Raw genomic sequence first — 18,410 nt, 5'->3', positions numbered from 1 at the left:
AGGATGGGGGAGAGAGTTGAGGCGGGGATTTGAATAAATGGGCACAAGAACTAAACAAATATATAAAAAAATGTTCAATATATCTAGCAATCAGAGAAATGAAAATAAAAACTAAGATTTCATCTCACTCTAGTCAGAATGGCAATAATCAAGAACATATAATATGCTGGTGAGGATATGGGGGAAAAGGTATACTGATACATTGTTGGTAGGGCTGTAAATTAGCACAACCACTCTAGAAAGCAGTATGGAGATTCCTCAAAACTAGGAATGGAACCACCATATGACCCCAGCTATCTCTCGCCTGGGTATTTATCCTAAAGATCTAAAACTCAGCATACTAAAGTGATAACAGCCACTTCGATTTTATAAAAGCACAATTCACATTAGCCAAATTAAGGGATCAGCCCCAATGCCCATCAATAATGGCTAAAGAAAATGTGGTTCATATACACAATGCAGTTTTATTCAGTCATAAGCAAGAATGAAATCATGGCATTTGCCAATAAATGGATGGAAATGAAGATCAGGCTGAGTCAAATAAGCCAGACTCAGAAAATTAAAGGTCAAAACTTTTCTTTTATTGGAAGCTAGAGTGAAATAAAGAAAAGGCAGGGGGCAGTGATCAGATATCATAAAAATATAGAGAAGATCAGTGGAGCAGAAGGAGAATGATGAGAGGTGGGTAGGAATGATTGGAAAGGGAAGGAAATATAGAACAAGTTTAACAAAATTATGTTACATGCATAGAAAAACATACCAAAAGGAATTTCTTCATGTATATGTAGAAAGTACCAGTCAAAAAATAAATGAGGGACTGGGGTTGTGGCTCGATGGTAAAGTGCTTGCCCAGCATGTGTGAGGCACTGGGTTTGATTCACAGCACTGTGTGAAAAAATAATAACAAAGGCATGTTGTCCATCTACAACTACCAATAAATAAATAAATAAGCAAACAAATCAGTAGAGAAAGAAGAATAAGAGGAGGGAGAGGTGAGGGAAGCAGGAGGAATGGGGATTGAAATAAGATTCCTTATGTGTATGATTTTGTCTAATATTTAATCAAATAATACTATAATAATAATACTATAATTTTTAAAAAGCAGAAAACATAGAATGAATTATTCCATTTCTTTGGGTCACAAGTGAGGATGACACATCACAGCAGGAGAACATGGCAGAGTAAACTCACTTACATTATAAGTCAGGAAGCAAAGACTTAGGACCTCCCACTGGAACCCTCCTCCTAAAAGTTCCATTTCTTCCCAATAATGATACCCTGAGGATGAAGCCTTTAGCACATGAACCTTTAAGGAAGACGCATCTAAATCACAGCATACAGCCACATGAATAAAATCTCAAAACAATTATGCTAAATGAGAATAGATATAAATATAATCCTCTATGTCACATAAGTTGTCTTTTCTCCAATTTTTCACTCTACATTTATTGATCTCCTTGACTTCTTTGCCAGACATACAAAAAACAATGTTTCCTTGCTCCAAATTATAAAATATGCAGCATGAAATCAGTCTAAAATTGAAAACAAGTGTACACTAAAAATAGAAGAATGTCCCTTAAACTGTAAAATAATTATACTCCAGGAGCACTTCTATCTTCCCTAATTTGCTATCAACACAAAAGATTCATTTCCTTTGTACATTAAAATTTAGATGTTTCACAAAACATCTATATTTTAATGTAAATATTTTTGATACTAGGAAACTCAGCATTCATTGTTGTAACACTACCCTTTCTATAAAAAGAACTCAGTTTTACACATAAAAAAATTCTAGGTGCTTATTAGACATCCAATAGAGATTTTAAAGCTGGCTATCAGTATAGAATTAGAGGACAGGTCTGGGCTATACATAAAAATTGAGGAGTCATGAATCAGATTGAGGTCAAGGGAGTTAGGGTATGTAGAAAAAAGACAAGATATTAAGGACCAAGCACTGGAGAATTCCAACACCAAGAGGTTAGGAAGGAGAGAAGAACCAGCAGCAAAGGAACTATAGAATGTCCAGTGAGGTGAGGGAAATAGGATGTTCTGGAAAAGGAAACAGTGATAGGTCAAGGAAGGTAAAAATCACCAAGTTAAGCAACATGGAAGTCAATGATGAGCTGTTTTAGTACTAATCGACTAAGAAAACACATAACTCAGTACCTGTAAAGTTTTCTGCTCCTTTTGAAGATCTTTTATTTTAGTTTGTTGCTGGCAAACCCTATTTAGGGATTCATCCTCCAATTCACCAATTTTGGCTTTCACACTCTCCATAATTTGTTCCAACTCATTAGCTCGCTGTTCCTGATGGGCTGCTCGGTTTTGTTCTAGCTGAAGTTCATTTCTAATTTAATAGACACACAATTCCTTCCCTTAGTACTAAAAATAAATAAAATCACCAAACATACCCAATTTATTGACTTTGTAAAATTTATCTGCATTCTGTTTTTGGTGCAGGGATTGAACTCAGGGCATTAAGCAGGTGGTGTACCATGAAGCTACACCCCTAGCCACAGCATTTCTTTCTTATTACAGAAATAAAAACATACATAGTACCATTACATATCTATAGTAAACTATTACCAAAAGATCTTTTTTAAATTTACCTGTAAATTTTTTAAATTTAATATTTAGTAAAAATAAAAATTTTAATTGCAGAATCATTTTCATGGTCATTACTTATAGAATACATACAAATAATTTAAAGGAGAATTTGCATTTTCTTACTTAAGTTTCTGGTTGTTTTCTATAAGCTCCTGTATCACGTTCTGTTGACGAACTGTTTCTTCCATCAATGTTTTCAAATTCTGTCTCATCCTTTGTGATGACTGTTTGTCAAAAAGGATGAGATCTACATTTTAAAAAATATAATACAGATAGTAATAATCAAGTAAAACATTTTAGGATTAAAAAACTTTTTAAGGAAAAAAACTTTTTTACCTTAAACAAAAAATAGGATCTGATTACCTTTAATATCTGGTCTTTTGACCAAGCACAAAGATTGTAAGCCATGATTCATCAACAGCACATTTATACTTTCCCATTCTGCTTCTTCCTGCTACAATGACAAGGAGAGAGAAAAGGATCAACCTTAAGATATGAAGAAAAATTCTTACAATACAATTTCCTATTTTTTTTCAAAATAACAGCTTCTTCAAAAAATTTTCAAACATGAATTTTTAAGCATATCTGATTAAAATTGAATACATTTATTATTTCTAACAAAATCAGCAACAGACAAGAAGCATGCAAATAAGCACAAATTATCATATCATGTAGAATGTTCATTTGTAGGCCTTAGTAAACAAATTAAAGAAAAAAATAATAATTACAATACTTCATAATTCCAGTGAGCCAAACAGATTTCATGAACTAGACCAGGCTCCACTCAAAAACCAGAGGCAAACTAGGTAATATTAATTGAATAGTAAGGAAAAGATCAGTCGTTCAAACACATCTAACTAGATGGAGCCAAATGACTAGTCCCAAAAATATCAAAACACACTTAACTAGATGGAGCCAAAAACTTAGACCTAGTCCATCACACAGAAGCATGTCCACCTTGACCAACAATTCCAGTAGAATCACCTGAAGGACACTCTGAAATCTTATAATTGATTCTGAATTTGTATTTGCATCCTAAACTTGAGACAGGAATTCTAGCTCTCTTGATTAAATGAATAAAAACATTAGAATGGGAAGAAATAAAAAATAAAGGACTGAAAAAGAGATTTTTTTTAGAACAACACATTTAGAGGTTGGATTTAACACACATGAGACCCTGGATTTAATCCCCAGCACACATACATACAAAGATTATAAAACAATTTAATATCATATATTTAAATATGTCTTGGGGGTTATTTTTCAGTTGGTTAGTTGGGGATTGAGTTTCCAGAGCCTCAGCTCTACCACTGAACTCTATTCCTAGCTGTAAACTCCTGTTTTTGTTTGGTTTTTGGTGAGAAAGGATCTCACTAAGTTGCTCAGGTCTGGCTTTGAACTTGTGGTCCTTCTGCCTCAGCCTCTGGAACCACTAGCTTAGGGATATGCCACCGTGCCTGGCCATATAATCCATTGTTAATGCAAGTACAATGATTGATTCTGAAATCACTGTGTGAGGTGCTTTTTACGTTTAAAGGATATCTGTGAAAAGGTTGAGAGAAGTTTCAATATTTAAATGCTTAAAAATATATATATAAATATATAAAACACAAAAGTTTTTTATTAATATAGTGCATAACTTAAAACAGTTTATCAACAAAAAAAGAAACAATTACCCTAATGGTTCTTTTATACTACCATGACTCATAGTACCACCCCTGACCTGCACAGACAGCTGAACTTAAGGCCACTCATGTGAATTTCCTGGGACACCAAATAAAACACAGACACACACTTTACCTTTAAATCAAGCTTCAGTATGGCTCCTCTGCTCTCAGCCTCAAGCTCCCCAAATGGGAAAGCAAGGAAAATCATGAGAGGCTGGTGAGAGCGCGAGCACATTTGAAAGTGAGCTTTTATTGGGGGGACCCTCATTCTTAGAAAGATCCATTCAAAAAAGGTCAGGAGGGGCAGGGTTACAAGGACAGGTGAGTGTAATTCAACCTAAGGAACTGCAGAATGGCACGCCTATGTCTGAAGACACGTCCTCAACCTCCAGGACCAGGGCAATGTCCAGGTCACTACGAGAGTGATGGTCAGAGCCCCTCTGCTCAAGGGGAAGAGAATGCAAATCATTCAGCAAGACTGCCTCCCACATCATAGTGAAACCCTTGTCGTTGTATGGTGTAGAGACATAACCCAGGGAATGGTGTATACTAGGCAAGCACTCAGCTATATTCTTAGCCCAAAATATATCTTTTCTTTTTGACTGCTAACATTTTCCTCCCCTTTACTTTTTATATACTTCTCTCACACACAACTTTTCCCTCACTTATGCCTTAGGCCATTTGATCACAGAACTGAACAACTTGATGGATTCAGGATTAAAATTATCACTGATGTTTGTTTTAGGAACCAAAAGTTCTAAGAAGGGAAATTGCATGTAAATGGAAGGAGACCCTCAGGGGTATACAAAATTGCATACAAGAGGAAGTGAGGGGAAAGGAGGAAATATATAAGGGGGAGAAATGAATTACAGTAGAGGGGGTAGAGAGAGAAGAGGGGAGGGGAGGGGGGAGGGGGGATAGTAGAGGATAGGAAAGGCAGCAGAATACAACAGACACCAGAATGGCAATATGTAAATCAATGGTTGTGCAACTGATGTGATTCTGCAATCTGTATGTAGGGTAAAAATGGGAGCGCATATCCCACTTGAATCAAAGTGTGAAATATGATATATCAAGAACTATGTAATGTTTTGAATAACCTACAATAAAAATTAATTAAAAAAAAAAAAAAGTTCTAAGTGGGTATCAATGGATACTCATTGTGATTATTTAATTACTGTAATTCATTAAAAACAAAATGCTCTCTGGGCTGGGGATGTGGCTCAAGCGGTAGCTCGCTCGCCTGGCATGCATGTGGCCCAGGTTTGATCCTCAGCACCACATACAAACAAAGATGTTGTGCCTACCAAAAACTAAAAAATAAATATTAAAAAAAATTCTCTCTCTCAAAAAAATGCTCTGTATATAATAAGGTTACACATTTTCAATGATAAAGTTATACATATTGTTACCTGATACTTCACATACTAAAAAAAAGTTTATGAATTCTGAAATAACAGGGAATAGCATTTTCCAAAATAGGTGCTACAGAACACAAGTCTAATGAAATATTCAAACTAGTGATCAAAGGAAAGTGACATATATTAAATTGTCCTTTGGAGACTGATGTGTCAGTAAAACTACGTAGTAATATTTACCCCAGAATTCCCCAAAATTATTTGATCAAGGAAATCTTCCAAAGTCAGATTTTTCACATTTATAGATCTAACATTGTTTGGCACATATTTTGAAAAACTTTAAAATATTTCAGTTTACCTGTTTTTCAAGCATGAGTTTGTTTGATAATTGAACGGACTCCTGAGTTTTAGGGGCTGCTGGAGACATAGTTTCTTTTGTAGAGTCCAAAGTCAAGCCTGGTAATAAGAAAATTTGAGTTGCCTAAACAAAAAAGAATAAGAGTTAAAGGAAATTATAACTTAAAAGAATCCATGACTCTTGCAAAGCAAATCAGGCCATGTCTATGTTGAAACAGCTATTTTCCTAGATAGCTGACTGTATAAAACATTTGAATATGCCCTAAATTATAGTTTTTTTCTGGGAATATAATTCTGAATTCCTCAGCAGTACAGAAAAAAAAATTCTGGGCTCTCTCACATGCATGCATGTTTGTGCATGCTCTGTCTCTCTCACACACACACACACACACACACACGCACAGAGAGAGAGAGAGAGAAGGGGGGGAGAGGGGGAGGGGGGAGGGGGAGGGGGGAGAGGGGGGAGAGGAGGTGCTCATTGGTCACATGTTAGCTAGAGGTTACTTTATAGGAGAGTACAGTATTAGCTCATCAAGATTTTAGTGATTTGTTAGCACTTTGTGGATCATAGAATGCTTTAGTACATTTTATTTGCGTTTTAATATCTTTTGTATTCACATTAATCTTGAGGTAGATATGACAACTTCCTTTTTTACAGATCAGACTAAATTCTGAGAGATTGATCTATTCAGATGAAACTGGTCTCAGGGAAATAGAGGAAGATACCAAGGAAGAAGTGATAATTATGCTTATCCACAGCAACTCACAGTAGTCACAACTATGAAGTTGGAAGGCATAGTGATGCTGACACTGCCAGAGCAGGCTGCATCAGGCTCCTGAATAGCCAAGTCTCTGGAGTTTAAAACTTATGCAGATTAGGCATGTAGCTGCTAAAGAATCTCATGAAGAGATTCATCAACTGACTTGCCCCAAAAGCATCTGCCAATTCCACAGAGCAGTGAAAATAAATGCTAAAGATCAAAGCCACTCTAACTTAAAGTTATAACCTAGAGGGGCTAAACTCTCAGGATAAGGGTGAATCAGAAGTAAACTAGCTCTCCCATCAACCTCAAACCTGGCTTCCCCTCTTCTTTGTTGTTCTAGTACTTCAAGATCATCGTAGGTTAACAGGATAATCCTGAAGAAGTGGAAAATGCAAATGAAATCCTCTCTGAAAAAAGGCTTCAAATCACTCCCAGAATAATGTTCCATACACAACATCCAACAAACTTTCAAAGATAAACAAGGCATACAGGAAAAAAGAAAGAGAATGAAATTTTAAAAATCAACAAAGAAAGACTTCTGATATTGTAGCTATTAAGTCCATACCATAAAATAACTATGCTTATGACGTTCAATTCTAGTAATTCATGTTGATTATATATATAATTTTTTTTGTGGTGCTGGGGATTGAACCCAGGGCCTTGTGCATGTGAGGCAAGCACTCTACCAGCTGAGCTATATCCCCAACCCCCTGATATATATTCTTATTAAGTCAATTAGTTAATGAGAGGTACAAAATGTTCTAATCAATACCTGAGAATCAGGTACATCTGTAGCTTAAAAGCAAAACTTCTTAAAACAGATTTTTAGCAGCTCCAAGCCCATAAATTCAGCCAATGAACGGTAGAACTAATAGCTTTAATGGGAGGATAAAAAATGAGAAATTAAAAAATAAAAAATGTAGAAACCCAAGGTCAAAGAAAAAGTAAAGGGATTGGTCAAATGGTAAAATTGAGGCACTTGGTTTTGTCATGTCATAAAAATAGTTTAGGATTTAAATCACTAAGTTAAATATCCTTGCCAAATGGTCATGTCATTTTATTCTAAGAATGATTTTTTTTCATTTATCACCAATATATATCACTATTTATACAAGAACAAGAGGAAAACATCAATTTTAAGCATAACCTTGCAACAGGGTCTAACAGACACCACTGCTCTGTGACACCCTTAAATATCTGTCGTCCATGCAACTATAGGCCCAAAGTCTCCTACATATTATCCACTCCCAAAATAAGTGCATTTTCCCCATGTTTTATACTGTCAACTGCACTATCTTTTCTTTAATTTTTTGATGCATTTTTCCATGATACTGAGCAAATAGATCTGTTTTAAAACATGTTTCTGTTACATGGCTATCTTTTAGGTCTGGGACAGAAATTGTTATCAGATAACAAGGAAGCTATCAAATTATTACTAAAGTTAGGCTTAGCCAAGCCCAGGGCACAAATGTGTAATCCCGGTGACTCTGGAAGCTAAGTAGGAAGATTATAAGTTCAAGACCCTGAGATGGGGAAACTCCCATCTTAAAAAAATTATATCTTTTTAAAGGGTTGGCAATGCAAATCAATGGGAGAGTGCCCCTGGGTTCAATTCCAGTACCACCAAAAAATTAAAAAGATAGGTTTAAGCTGCTGGGCATGCACCTGTAATTCCAGCAGCTTGGGGGACTGAGGCAAGAGGATCTCAAGTTCAAATTATGCCTCAGCAACTCAGCAAGGCCTTAAACAACCTAGTGAGATCCTATCTCAAAATAAAAGATAGGTGTGGGTGTGGCTCGTGGTTAAGAGCCCTTGGGTTCAATCCCTGTAACAACAACAAAAAAGGCTTGACTAGGTTCCCACAAGCCAAAGATGAGACAAGATGAGCTTTAATAAAGATAATAATTACAATGAACTGCAACTTAATAATTTGAGTTTGAGTTTATAGTGATGTTAGATTTTTTTTTAAGTCTTCAAAAAATAATTAATTATCTTGAAAATTAGTAAAAAAAAAAAAAAAAAAAGAATCAAGCATTTATCCTACCTTTCCTCTATGAATTTACTGCTGGGTATCCAAATAATGGATAAAGGGTCTAATATTTCAACTGAAAGAGAAACTTAGACTATCCCCCTTTTGCAACCCTCAGTGAATGGATATAGTCACCAAGTATCAACACATGCTAAGATCAAAAGGAAAAAGACAACAAGACATTATGTTTCTGCCAAACACAACTCAAAAGAATCACCAAAGTTGTACATATGACTACATGACCAGTAGTATTCTATATCATGTACAATCAGACAAATGAGAAATTACACTCCATTTATGTATGATATATCATAGGGCATTCTACTGTCATATATAACTAATTAAAACAAATAATAGAAAAAAAGAATCACTTGTGGTTCCAGTTACTCAGGAGGCTGAGGTAAGAGAATACCTTGAGCCCAGGAGTTCTAGGCCAGCCTATACAACAGGGCAAGATCCCATTAAAAACAAAACAAAAACAAAAACAAAAACAAAAAAACTACCAAAATTGTCAGCTTGGATCCAGCTGACATACATGTATAAGAATTACTGAAGGCAGAGGAACATAGTAAACTGTTGAGTTCACAATCAGCAAAATCTGACTAAAATTCAGGTTCTTAATCACACAAACTGTTAGGAAAAGAAAAGAATGGAGGAAAAAAACCTCAGAGTAAATACTTAAATTTTTTTAATGAAAAAGGCCACATTATAGAATATGAGACTATATACTTTTGATAAAACTTTAAAAACACAGGGAAGGACTAGGGACATAGCTAGGGGTAGAGTGATCCCTAGCACCAACAAAAACAAAACACTAACAAAGCGATTACTATAAAAATAATACCAACTAATAGAAGCACAGGTGTTGTGATTCAAATTAGGCAACTGAAGGGCTCTAGCCTAACTTTGTAGTATCATGTCATACTATTAAGTTATATACTTGGTATGTAGGGCTTTTGTTTTATTTAATAAATACTTTTTCAATTAAAGTTTTTTTTTTCTTTTTTGAGGAAGAGGGGTGGTTCTAGGGATTGAACCCAGGGTTGCTTACCTACTAAGCCACATCCACAGTCCTTTTTATCTATTTATTTATTTTTTTTTTTTTTTGAGACAAGGTCTCACACTAAGTTGCTGAGGCTGGCATTGAATTTTCAGTCTTCCTGCCTCAGCCTCCCAAGTTACTGGGATTACAGGCATACATCATTGCCCCTGGCTTACAATCAATATTTTGTTAAATAAAAAAGAAAAAAAAAACAAGAATGCTGATATCGCTCTGCAGCTAAACTACCTTGGTTCACATCACAGACTCTGCCACAAAACCAGAGTACTGATCTCTCTATGCTTCAATTATCTCATCAAAAACTGATGATAGCTCACTGGGTCATTGAAAATATTCGAAGAGCTAATATAAAAAGAACAAAGAGCAGTGCCCTGCACACAGAACAAATGTCAAGTAGATATATAACTTCTCTGAACCTGTTTCCTTATCGAGTTTAAAATGATAGTATTGTCAAAAGGAAATATGTTACAAATCTAGTACAGTATTCAATAAATATGAGACCCTTCCCATAATCTCACGAAATTGTCACATTAGACATACCTCAGTCATAGCACATTCCTCTTGCATTTGATATCTAATCACTCAAGTTGATCTCAATGAAGTTATTTCTCAGTGAGTCTCATGTCTGAAACTGGATCTTCATCTAGGTTCAAAAATATACAGACCAAAATCTTGAAATGTTCAACCTATTACTAAGAAGTGTCCTGCATAGTTATTTCCAGGACAGGGACCCCTTGTACTCAGAACTGCTAACCAAAGGCTAAACAAATGCAGTAACTGTCACAGGTTCCATGGCTCACCACCATGACTCCTCCATTTTTTCTCCCCTTTCATACCTTCCCTCACCCTGCTTTGTTGAAACATTTTGATTTCTGGCTTCAAAAGAAATGGATAGGATGTTCTCACTTGCAAGCGAATTAAAAGGAAGCATTCTCTAAACAACCAGTGATCACAAAAGCAAGTGCAAGAAAAAAACTACTCCTCATCTGCACCTGTGCTCAGTCCTCCTTTTCACAAGTCTACTCTGAATTATTTTACAGTAGCCTTTTCCCCACTTAAGGCTATAATAGGACACAGATTTGGAACTGAAAGTCACATTTGGAACTGAAGAAACCAAATGCTTCCCAGGGCCAAGGTAGAAGCTGTAGTTTTCATCAGTGTCATGACACACCTAAAGACTCTCAGAGTAAGGGATTGTGGGGTAGAATTTGGTTTGTACATGACATGTAAGTGTAGGGAAGCAAAAAAGTGTATATCCTGGTACTGTCCATGCTTCCCAAGAGCATTTGGTTAAAACTACCTTTAAAGATCTGAAGCCCCTATAACATCTACCATACATTAAAATTTAATTATTTTCAACATTTTGAAGGCAAAAGGAGGGAAATAAGCCGTGACCAGTATCCGTTCTTTCTTAAGTCACACTAAAATCTATAAACTTTCTCAAAAGTATATATTTATTTGAAATCACTGCAATAAATGAATGTAATGTTTTAAAAGTCTCTATTATCTATCAATATAAGAACTATTCCAAAAATATACTAACTTGCTGTTTAACTCGCAACAAATAAGGAAAGAGTTAGAACTGGATATCATCTCATTCTGTCCCAGAAGATGTTCTAGAAAGAGTCAGAACTGGCCTCTTCTACTGTGAGGCAAAAATAAAAAATAAAATAAAATAAAAAAAACTCTGTAAAACTCCAAGTGAGTTAATTTTTAAAAGATGGGGCAGAGGTGGCACACGTCTACTTGGCAATACTCAAAGTAAAAAAAAAAAAAAAAAAAAAACTAACATGGAGGATTGAAATCGATATGGGTATTGTCTGCAGGGCTAAAAATCATGATTAAAAACGAAGTGAAACTCCCCAAACCCCTTCTGGTTGGTCTGTTAGGGGTCTCTCTTGGCCTTTTGACTCCGCCCCCCCCCGCCCACACACACATATCCAAACAAAACAGACTCCCAATAAATATTCTGCGTTCCCCGGAATCCGGGATGAGCCTTAAAAGCAGGAGAAAGGATGCTCCGCTCCCCCATTCCTGCGACCGTCCCCGAGCCCGGCCGTCACAGCTCCCGACACTAAACGCGGGGCCCGACCAGCCGGGACCCAGTCCGGGCCCGGTTTGATTCTGAACTTCACTGAATTCTCACAATCGCCACCTAAGAATGACCACCTTTATGCTACAAAGAAAGGCGTTAAGTACGAAGCCAAAGGCACAAAAGCTGGGGAGCCGGGGCTCAGCCAGGTCCGCGCGGCCCCCAGACCTTCACACCGGTGTTCATTAGCGCGAACCACCCTCAGCGGCGGCTCCCGGGCCCTGGGGAAAAGGCTCGGTCGGAGGGACCACTTAGGGCACCAGGCGAGGCCGGGTCTGAGGGCTCTCTAGCAAAGGGCTCCTGCAGACACCTTCCGCCGCCCCCACGCGCCACTCACCTTCAGCAGCCGCCTCCCACCAGCAGCCCAGCCCCGCCCGGCCGGCCCAGCCCAGCCGATCGGGCCAGCCTCCCAGACCGTTACCGCCGCCGAGGGGAGGCCAATCGAGCCCGAGCGCGTCGAGGGCCCGCCCACTCTAGGCCAGCGAGCAACCGTAGCGATTCTCTCCGGCCCACCAGGGACTGACTCCGCCCCGTGACCGCTGATTGGCTCTGCTGCCGGCGGCGGGGCTTACCACCCATAGGTTGGAGCTGGCTGTGCAGTTCAGGGCTTGCTGTCACCCCTACTGCTTTCCCAGCCCACGCTTGCGGCATTAAGTGAGAGGTCTCAAGTGGAACCTCATTTACCCGGGAGACATCGGAAATATACATTTGTTGGTGCAATGACCGGAGAGTGAGACCTGGCCACCTCAGACTGTCCTCTCTGCACCACCCCACCCTCGCATGACCAAGAGCTCTTGCTGGGTAGCTGTCAGCCAACTGAGCCATGCAGCAACTGGCATTTGGAGGATCCCAAAGAATGTTGATATCACCCTCCCATTCAGCATTTACCAAATGACTACAAAATGCGAGGCCCTACATTGGGTTCCAGGAGGGCAGGCATGATCAGAAGAGGGTGGGCAGGCCACAGAATGGAAAGAAGGATTACGTAAGGATGTCGATGAAATCTTCTATAGCCAGCGGGGCTCAACCCTGGACGCGCAGTAGAGAATCACCTGGGGAGTTTCGTGCAGGCCCCTAGCCAATTATCAATTTCTGGGCTGCACGCCCCACCCCCGCCAGGTGATGTCAATGTGCAGCCATGAGGGAGAACTGCAAACCTGGAGAATAATTAAGAATGTTTCTGAATAGCAAGTAACAGTTCTCAGCAATAGGAGGAAAGATTTAGAGAAAACTTTTGCAAGTCACAATTGTTCCAAATCACTTTAATGTAATGCCAATCTCATACTTGCTCAGTAAACCATATTATTTTTTAAAATTCTTTTGTTGTAATTAAATTTGGTCCGCCCTCCCCAAAAGCACCAATCCAAATCCCAAAACATTTACAAATACAATAGAACTTACTGAAAACTTCTGGAGAAATTTGAGTTTGTTGCATCACTGGAGAAGCAGAAAGACACACTTAGGAGATATAATAAGGTGCAGGAAATTTACCCAGGAGGTTATGGGGAACCACTGACAGGCTTTGGGTGGGGGGCATATAAAATGGAAAGACATTGTTTTGACATCTTCAAACCTAAATTTCATGCACACTAACATAATAGGTAAAAAAATAGTTCTACCATGTACAGATATGTTCACAGCTTTCTATTTTCCACCAAAGGAAATGGTCCAATCTTCTATTTCTCAGCTTAATGAATTCAGAATTTAAAACTAGGGGCACTAATCACTGTTTTTAAAAATGTATGGGGGCGTGCCTACTTGATCAAAATATTTAACGGGGAAAATCTGAAGTCCCAGGGATCTACCATTGGATTGCATTTCATGCCTACATGGTGTGTCACCTTTCTTTTCCCATTGGTCAAATGAAGCAGGTCTGGGTGCATGCGAGTCCCACACTGGCCAACATGATCTACCGTGGAGGTTATCAACCAAGGAGTCTCTCACCTGGAGGTCCAAGGGCACAACACTTATGGTCAATACTTTCAAGCCCGTACTTAGCCCTCTTCCAAACAAATAGGGTCACTGAGTTTAATTTGTGTTTTCCCCCAATGCAGGTATGTCCTAGCCAGCTTCCACACCTTGCCTTTTCCATACCTAGTTATTCACACTAATAGTGGCTGGCAGATTTTTATTTTCAACTCTTGAAATACAATCTCATTGCTTCCTTGCCTTTTCTAGGACAATAGAGAGATTTTCCCACTCTTCTATGTGGGACTGCCTTAAATTGTGGCCTGGTGGACAAGCATCCTTGGATTAGACAAGATTGTTTCAGATGCAATAAAAAAAAATTGATTCAAATGGTCTTCTTAAACAATAAAATTGATTAGGACACAGTTATTATTTGTCTCTCTGCTATAAATATGGTAGGCTTCAAATGCTAGCTTGACTTTCCGACTTAAACTAGAGGCGGACAGGACCACATACTTTTCCATCAAAACCTTTCCTTTTGAGTCAGGTTACACAGCCTCTTTATCAGTAGCTTCCTGGGAAATGCACGGATGTCTTAAGCCTGAGCTCCAGAAGGAAAAGGGAGTTCTCATGATTGGAATTTATTTCTAAACTATTTAGCAAATAGCCAACAGTCACACTGGAACAGTACCAGAAGGGAGCATGGGGAATTTTAAATCTCTAGTTAGCAGATGTCTAACCTTTTCCATTTGTTTTGCTCTCCATTTGTGCTGTTTAAAAATTAAGTTCAGCATGGAGTGATGGCACACACCTGTAATCCCACTCAGGCAGTCTAGGCTGGAAGATCCAAATTCAAGGGCAACCTAGGCAACAGTGAGATCCTGACTCAAAATATAAAGGGCTAGGAATATAGTTTAGTAGTAGAGTGCTTGCCTAGCACATGCAAGGGCCTGGGTTTAATCCCTAGTACTAAAGAAAAAAAAAAAAAGCATTCAGAAAAGCAGTCAATTAACAATTCCCTTTTCAAAAGGAGCCCAATGGAAACATGCTATTGTGAAGTGTTTTTATATTCTCTTAAATCAGTGATAGCCATGCACTGTGCTGCATACCTATAATTCCAGCTATGGGAGACTGAAGCAGGAGGATTGCAAATTGGAGGCCAGGCTGGGCAATTTAGTGAAAACCCAGCTCAAAATTAAAAAAAAAAAAAAAAAAAAAAAAAGAAAAGAGCTGGGGTTGGTAACTCAGAGGAAACATGTCCCTGGGTTCAATCCCCAGTACCGGGGGGGGGGGGGGATCTGTATTTATCAAGTTGGTGAGAAGAAGTTTATGAGGTTGAATAGTATCTAGGTATTCCTGGGAAACAAGGAAAGATTCAGAACAAAGTCAAAAGTTCCAGCAACCTAAACAAGTAGGTTCATATTTAAGTTCACTATCTTTCACAGTGTTTTGTTTAGATGTGACTTCTTTCCCTAACAGTCCTGTCAAGTAAAAAACCACTATATTCTACCTCAATGTCCTTTGTAATGAGTAGATAAAACATGCAGCCCACATTGGTATGTTCTTCAATTCCAGGTAGCCCAGAAAGTATACCCAGGGAGGAAACCATCCACAGAATGGGCCCACTGAGGAATGGTGGATGGCATTACCTAATGTGGGTGCAGATTTGGGTGAGACAAACTTGAGAGTCTAGGACCTCTAGGCGGAGGGCTCCCCAGGCCTTTACAAGTAGGTCCAGGTTTTTGTTCAAGCACAATACTTTTCAAGTAACAGGTTCTATTAACATGAGCTTTGAAAATCCCACAAGCCTAGCTTCACATCTTAGCCCTGTAACTCCTGAAGGGCTTTGTCTCTTTGTAAAACAAATATAATTACTAGCCTGTTGTAAAAACTAGAAGCAGTGGCATAAGCATTTACTAAATTACACCTTATTGGTCTTGTAAAAGATAGTGGGATTCCTTGAGTTTTATAAGACAGTATGGGGCTAGGTTTGTGGTTTAGTATAGAACACTTGTCTGCATGTGTGAGGCATGGGTTTGATTCTCAGAACCACATAAAAAGAAAAGGTCCATCAACAACAAAAAATATTTTAAAAAAAAATGTATGATCATTAAGCAACATCTTCATTGAACGATATTTTTGAGCTGTTCCCAATCAGGGGATCCTTGTCCTAGCCCAACAACTCAGGATTATTTCTTAGAATTAAGAACCAAGAGGCTGGGTTGTGGCTCAGTGGTAAAGCACTTGCCTTGCATATGTGAGGTACTGGGTTTGAGTCTCAGCATTGTATATAAATAAATGAATAAAAAATAAAGGTCTGTCAATAACTTAAAAGTTAAAAAAAAAAAAAAAAGAATTAAGAACCAGGGGAAAAAATAGGGAGGGAAGGACTAAGGATTAGGAAGAAAGAATTAGCTTTATCCCATCTCTGGGAACTTCTACCCTGGGACCTTTTTATCACCCTCCCTCCTTCATTCTTCCACTCTAGTGCCTTTCCCTTGCCCCACCATTCTTTCAAAAAAATCACTTATTGTGGTGCTTGGGTTGTGGTTCAGAAGTAGAGTGCTCACCTAGCATGTATGAGGCACTGGGTTTGATCCTCAGCACCACATAAATATAAAATAAGGATATTGTGTCCACCTATAACTAAAAAATAGATATTAAGAAAATCACTTATTGCAATTTCTGTCCTACAAAGAAAAGCAAATAAGAAAATATAAATATGAAGACTTTGTCTTCAGAGGGCCTTTCTGTTTTCAGGACAGAAAACAAATTAGTGCTCAATAAGCAGAATCCCTGTAACATAATCTGAATTCAATATTATTTTGAATATCAACAGGGCTTCTCTATTGTCTTCCAACTTTGCCTTCTCTCATAGACTACTTAGCAGTTACATCTACCCTACCAACCCTAAAGGTAGAACAATCCTTTATATTAACACCAAGCTACAGAAAAGAAATTACACAAAACTCCTCAGCCTGCTGTAACAAAATACCTGAGACTAGATAATTTCTAAACAATAGAAATGTATTCCTTACAAAGCTGACTGGGAAGTCTGAAATCAAGGCAGCAGTAGATTCCATCTGGAAAGGGCTCGATTTTCTGTTCTAAAGATGGTGCCTTCCTTCAGCACTCTCATGGAATCAAGGGAAAACCTTAATAAATTCTGTAGGTTTAATCTGCTTCACTTGCTGTAATTTGCTCTTCTAGATTTAACCCATTTCACCTGCTCCTAGTTACCTGCTTTTTTACTTTAAAAATCAACGCTGTTAAGCTGTAGATAATGCCTCTGACACATGGGCTGTCATAATAACTATTGATCGTGACTAAATTACCAGTTGTTTCCTAACCTCTAATCACCTTTTCCCACACCACAGTCCATAAATATCCCCAAACCCTATTCTCAGGGAGGCATATTTGAGACTTGCTTTCTCATCTTCACACAAGACCACCTCATGAATAAACTTTCTTTTGTAAACATCATTGTTTCAGATTGCCATATTGTATGGATGACAAAATGGGACTGGTACTGATACCATAGATTACTGGTGAGTTCTACTTCCTCATATGTTGAAGTATGCCATTAGAGAAGCATGCCAAGGCAAGCATATAAAGCAGCGTTTATTTTAAAGGGGGTATCACAGACTTCTCTGGGAAGAAGAAGGGAACCATAGCTGTTATCCTGTATCCCAAGAAGTGAGGGAATTTTGGCTTTTTATATGTGCTAGGCTTCCTTTGTTCTCCTGCTCCTTTCCCCCTATCTTTCTTCTTCCTACAATCATGACTAGGCCCAGGAAATGGTAGGTGGGATGGCCAAAAGGTGAAAAGCAGTTGGGCCCAAGGGGTCAATGTGGAGTGATCTGGGCAGGAAGGGGGCCCAGGATGCATTAATATACAACTTTTACAACTCCCTATGGGGGAGGGACAATCCCTGGGATAGGTTACTTTAGCAACAATTTGGAGGGGAGCCATGCTGGTTATACTGATAAGAGTGGATGAAAGGTTCTGAAGATATTAGCATTTCAATTCCTCCATTCTGTGGATAGACCCTTGCCTATCTGCCTGTCTAAATCTGGCTTCAGTACCATCCATAACCCTCACATGGTAGAAGGGGCAAATGGGCACCCTCAAATCTCCCCCCCCCCCCGGGGTCTTTTGTATCAAGCTTACTTAGTAATAAGCCGATTTTTCATAAATCTTTTGTATACACATATTTGTTACAAGTGTATTTCTTTCGACTGTAGGCAATTTTTTTTCCCCTCCAAAATTAACATTACTTGAGATTTACAGAGACATCTTCCTTCCTCAAATGAATGAGGTTAGTAAATGATGAGCAATCACCGGTATTCGTTCTTGGTTTAAGGCTTCATCTTGAGGAGCTGAAATCACTCCTAATCTTGACAGTCATCAAAGTAAGGCAAAAAGAAATCTATCTGATGTGTGGTTTCCAAGAGTGAGTCCAGGTCAGCCAACTCCATAAACTGGGCTGGAGGTAAGGAAGAACATTGAGGCAGAAGGATCTGGCAGAAGAAAGCTGCTCATTTCGTGACATCTAGGAAGCAAAGAAA

The 18,410-nt window shown here is 38.5% G+C and overlaps 1 protein-coding gene across 8 annotated transcripts in view; it reads right to left on the bottom strand.

Moving 5' to 3' along the window:
* The window catches only part of Cep70 (centrosomal protein 70), a 47,923-nt gene extending 35,565 nt beyond the window's left edge, over nt 1-12,358 (bottom strand). For 4 of the 8 annotated variants that reach the window (XM_076867608.2, XM_076867612.2, XM_076867614.2 and 1 more), the window contains exons 1-6: nt 12,272-12,358; nt 10,383-10,485; nt 5,991-6,113; nt 2,971-3,061; nt 2,731-2,854; nt 2,167-2,347 (exon numbers count right to left, since the gene is read on the bottom strand). In XM_076867608.2, coding sequence (XP_076723723.1) covers nt 2,167-2,347; nt 2,731-2,854; nt 2,971-3,061; nt 5,991-6,113; nt 10,383-10,409 — 546 coding nt within the window. In that variant the 5' untranslated portion in view covers nt 10,410-10,485; nt 12,272-12,358. Of the gene's footprint in view, nt 1-2,166; nt 2,348-2,730; nt 2,855-2,970; nt 3,062-5,990; nt 6,114-10,382; nt 10,486-12,102; nt 12,252-12,271 lie in introns of those variants that run through there. The other 4 variants (XM_076867615.2, XM_076867611.2, XM_076867613.2 and 1 more) reach the window with 4 other exon arrangements.
* Between the last annotated feature and the right edge of the window lie 6,052 nt (nt 12,359-18,410).

The sequence above is a fragment of the Callospermophilus lateralis genome, chromosome 10 (genome assembly GCF_048772815.1).
Source record: "Callospermophilus lateralis isolate mCalLat2 chromosome 10, mCalLat2.hap1, whole genome shotgun sequence".
NCBI lineage: Eukaryota > Metazoa > Chordata > Mammalia > Rodentia > Sciuridae > Callospermophilus > Callospermophilus lateralis.
The sequence above is the reverse complement of the archived record's forward strand: the minus strand, read 5'-3'. Positions and strand labels throughout refer to the sequence as shown.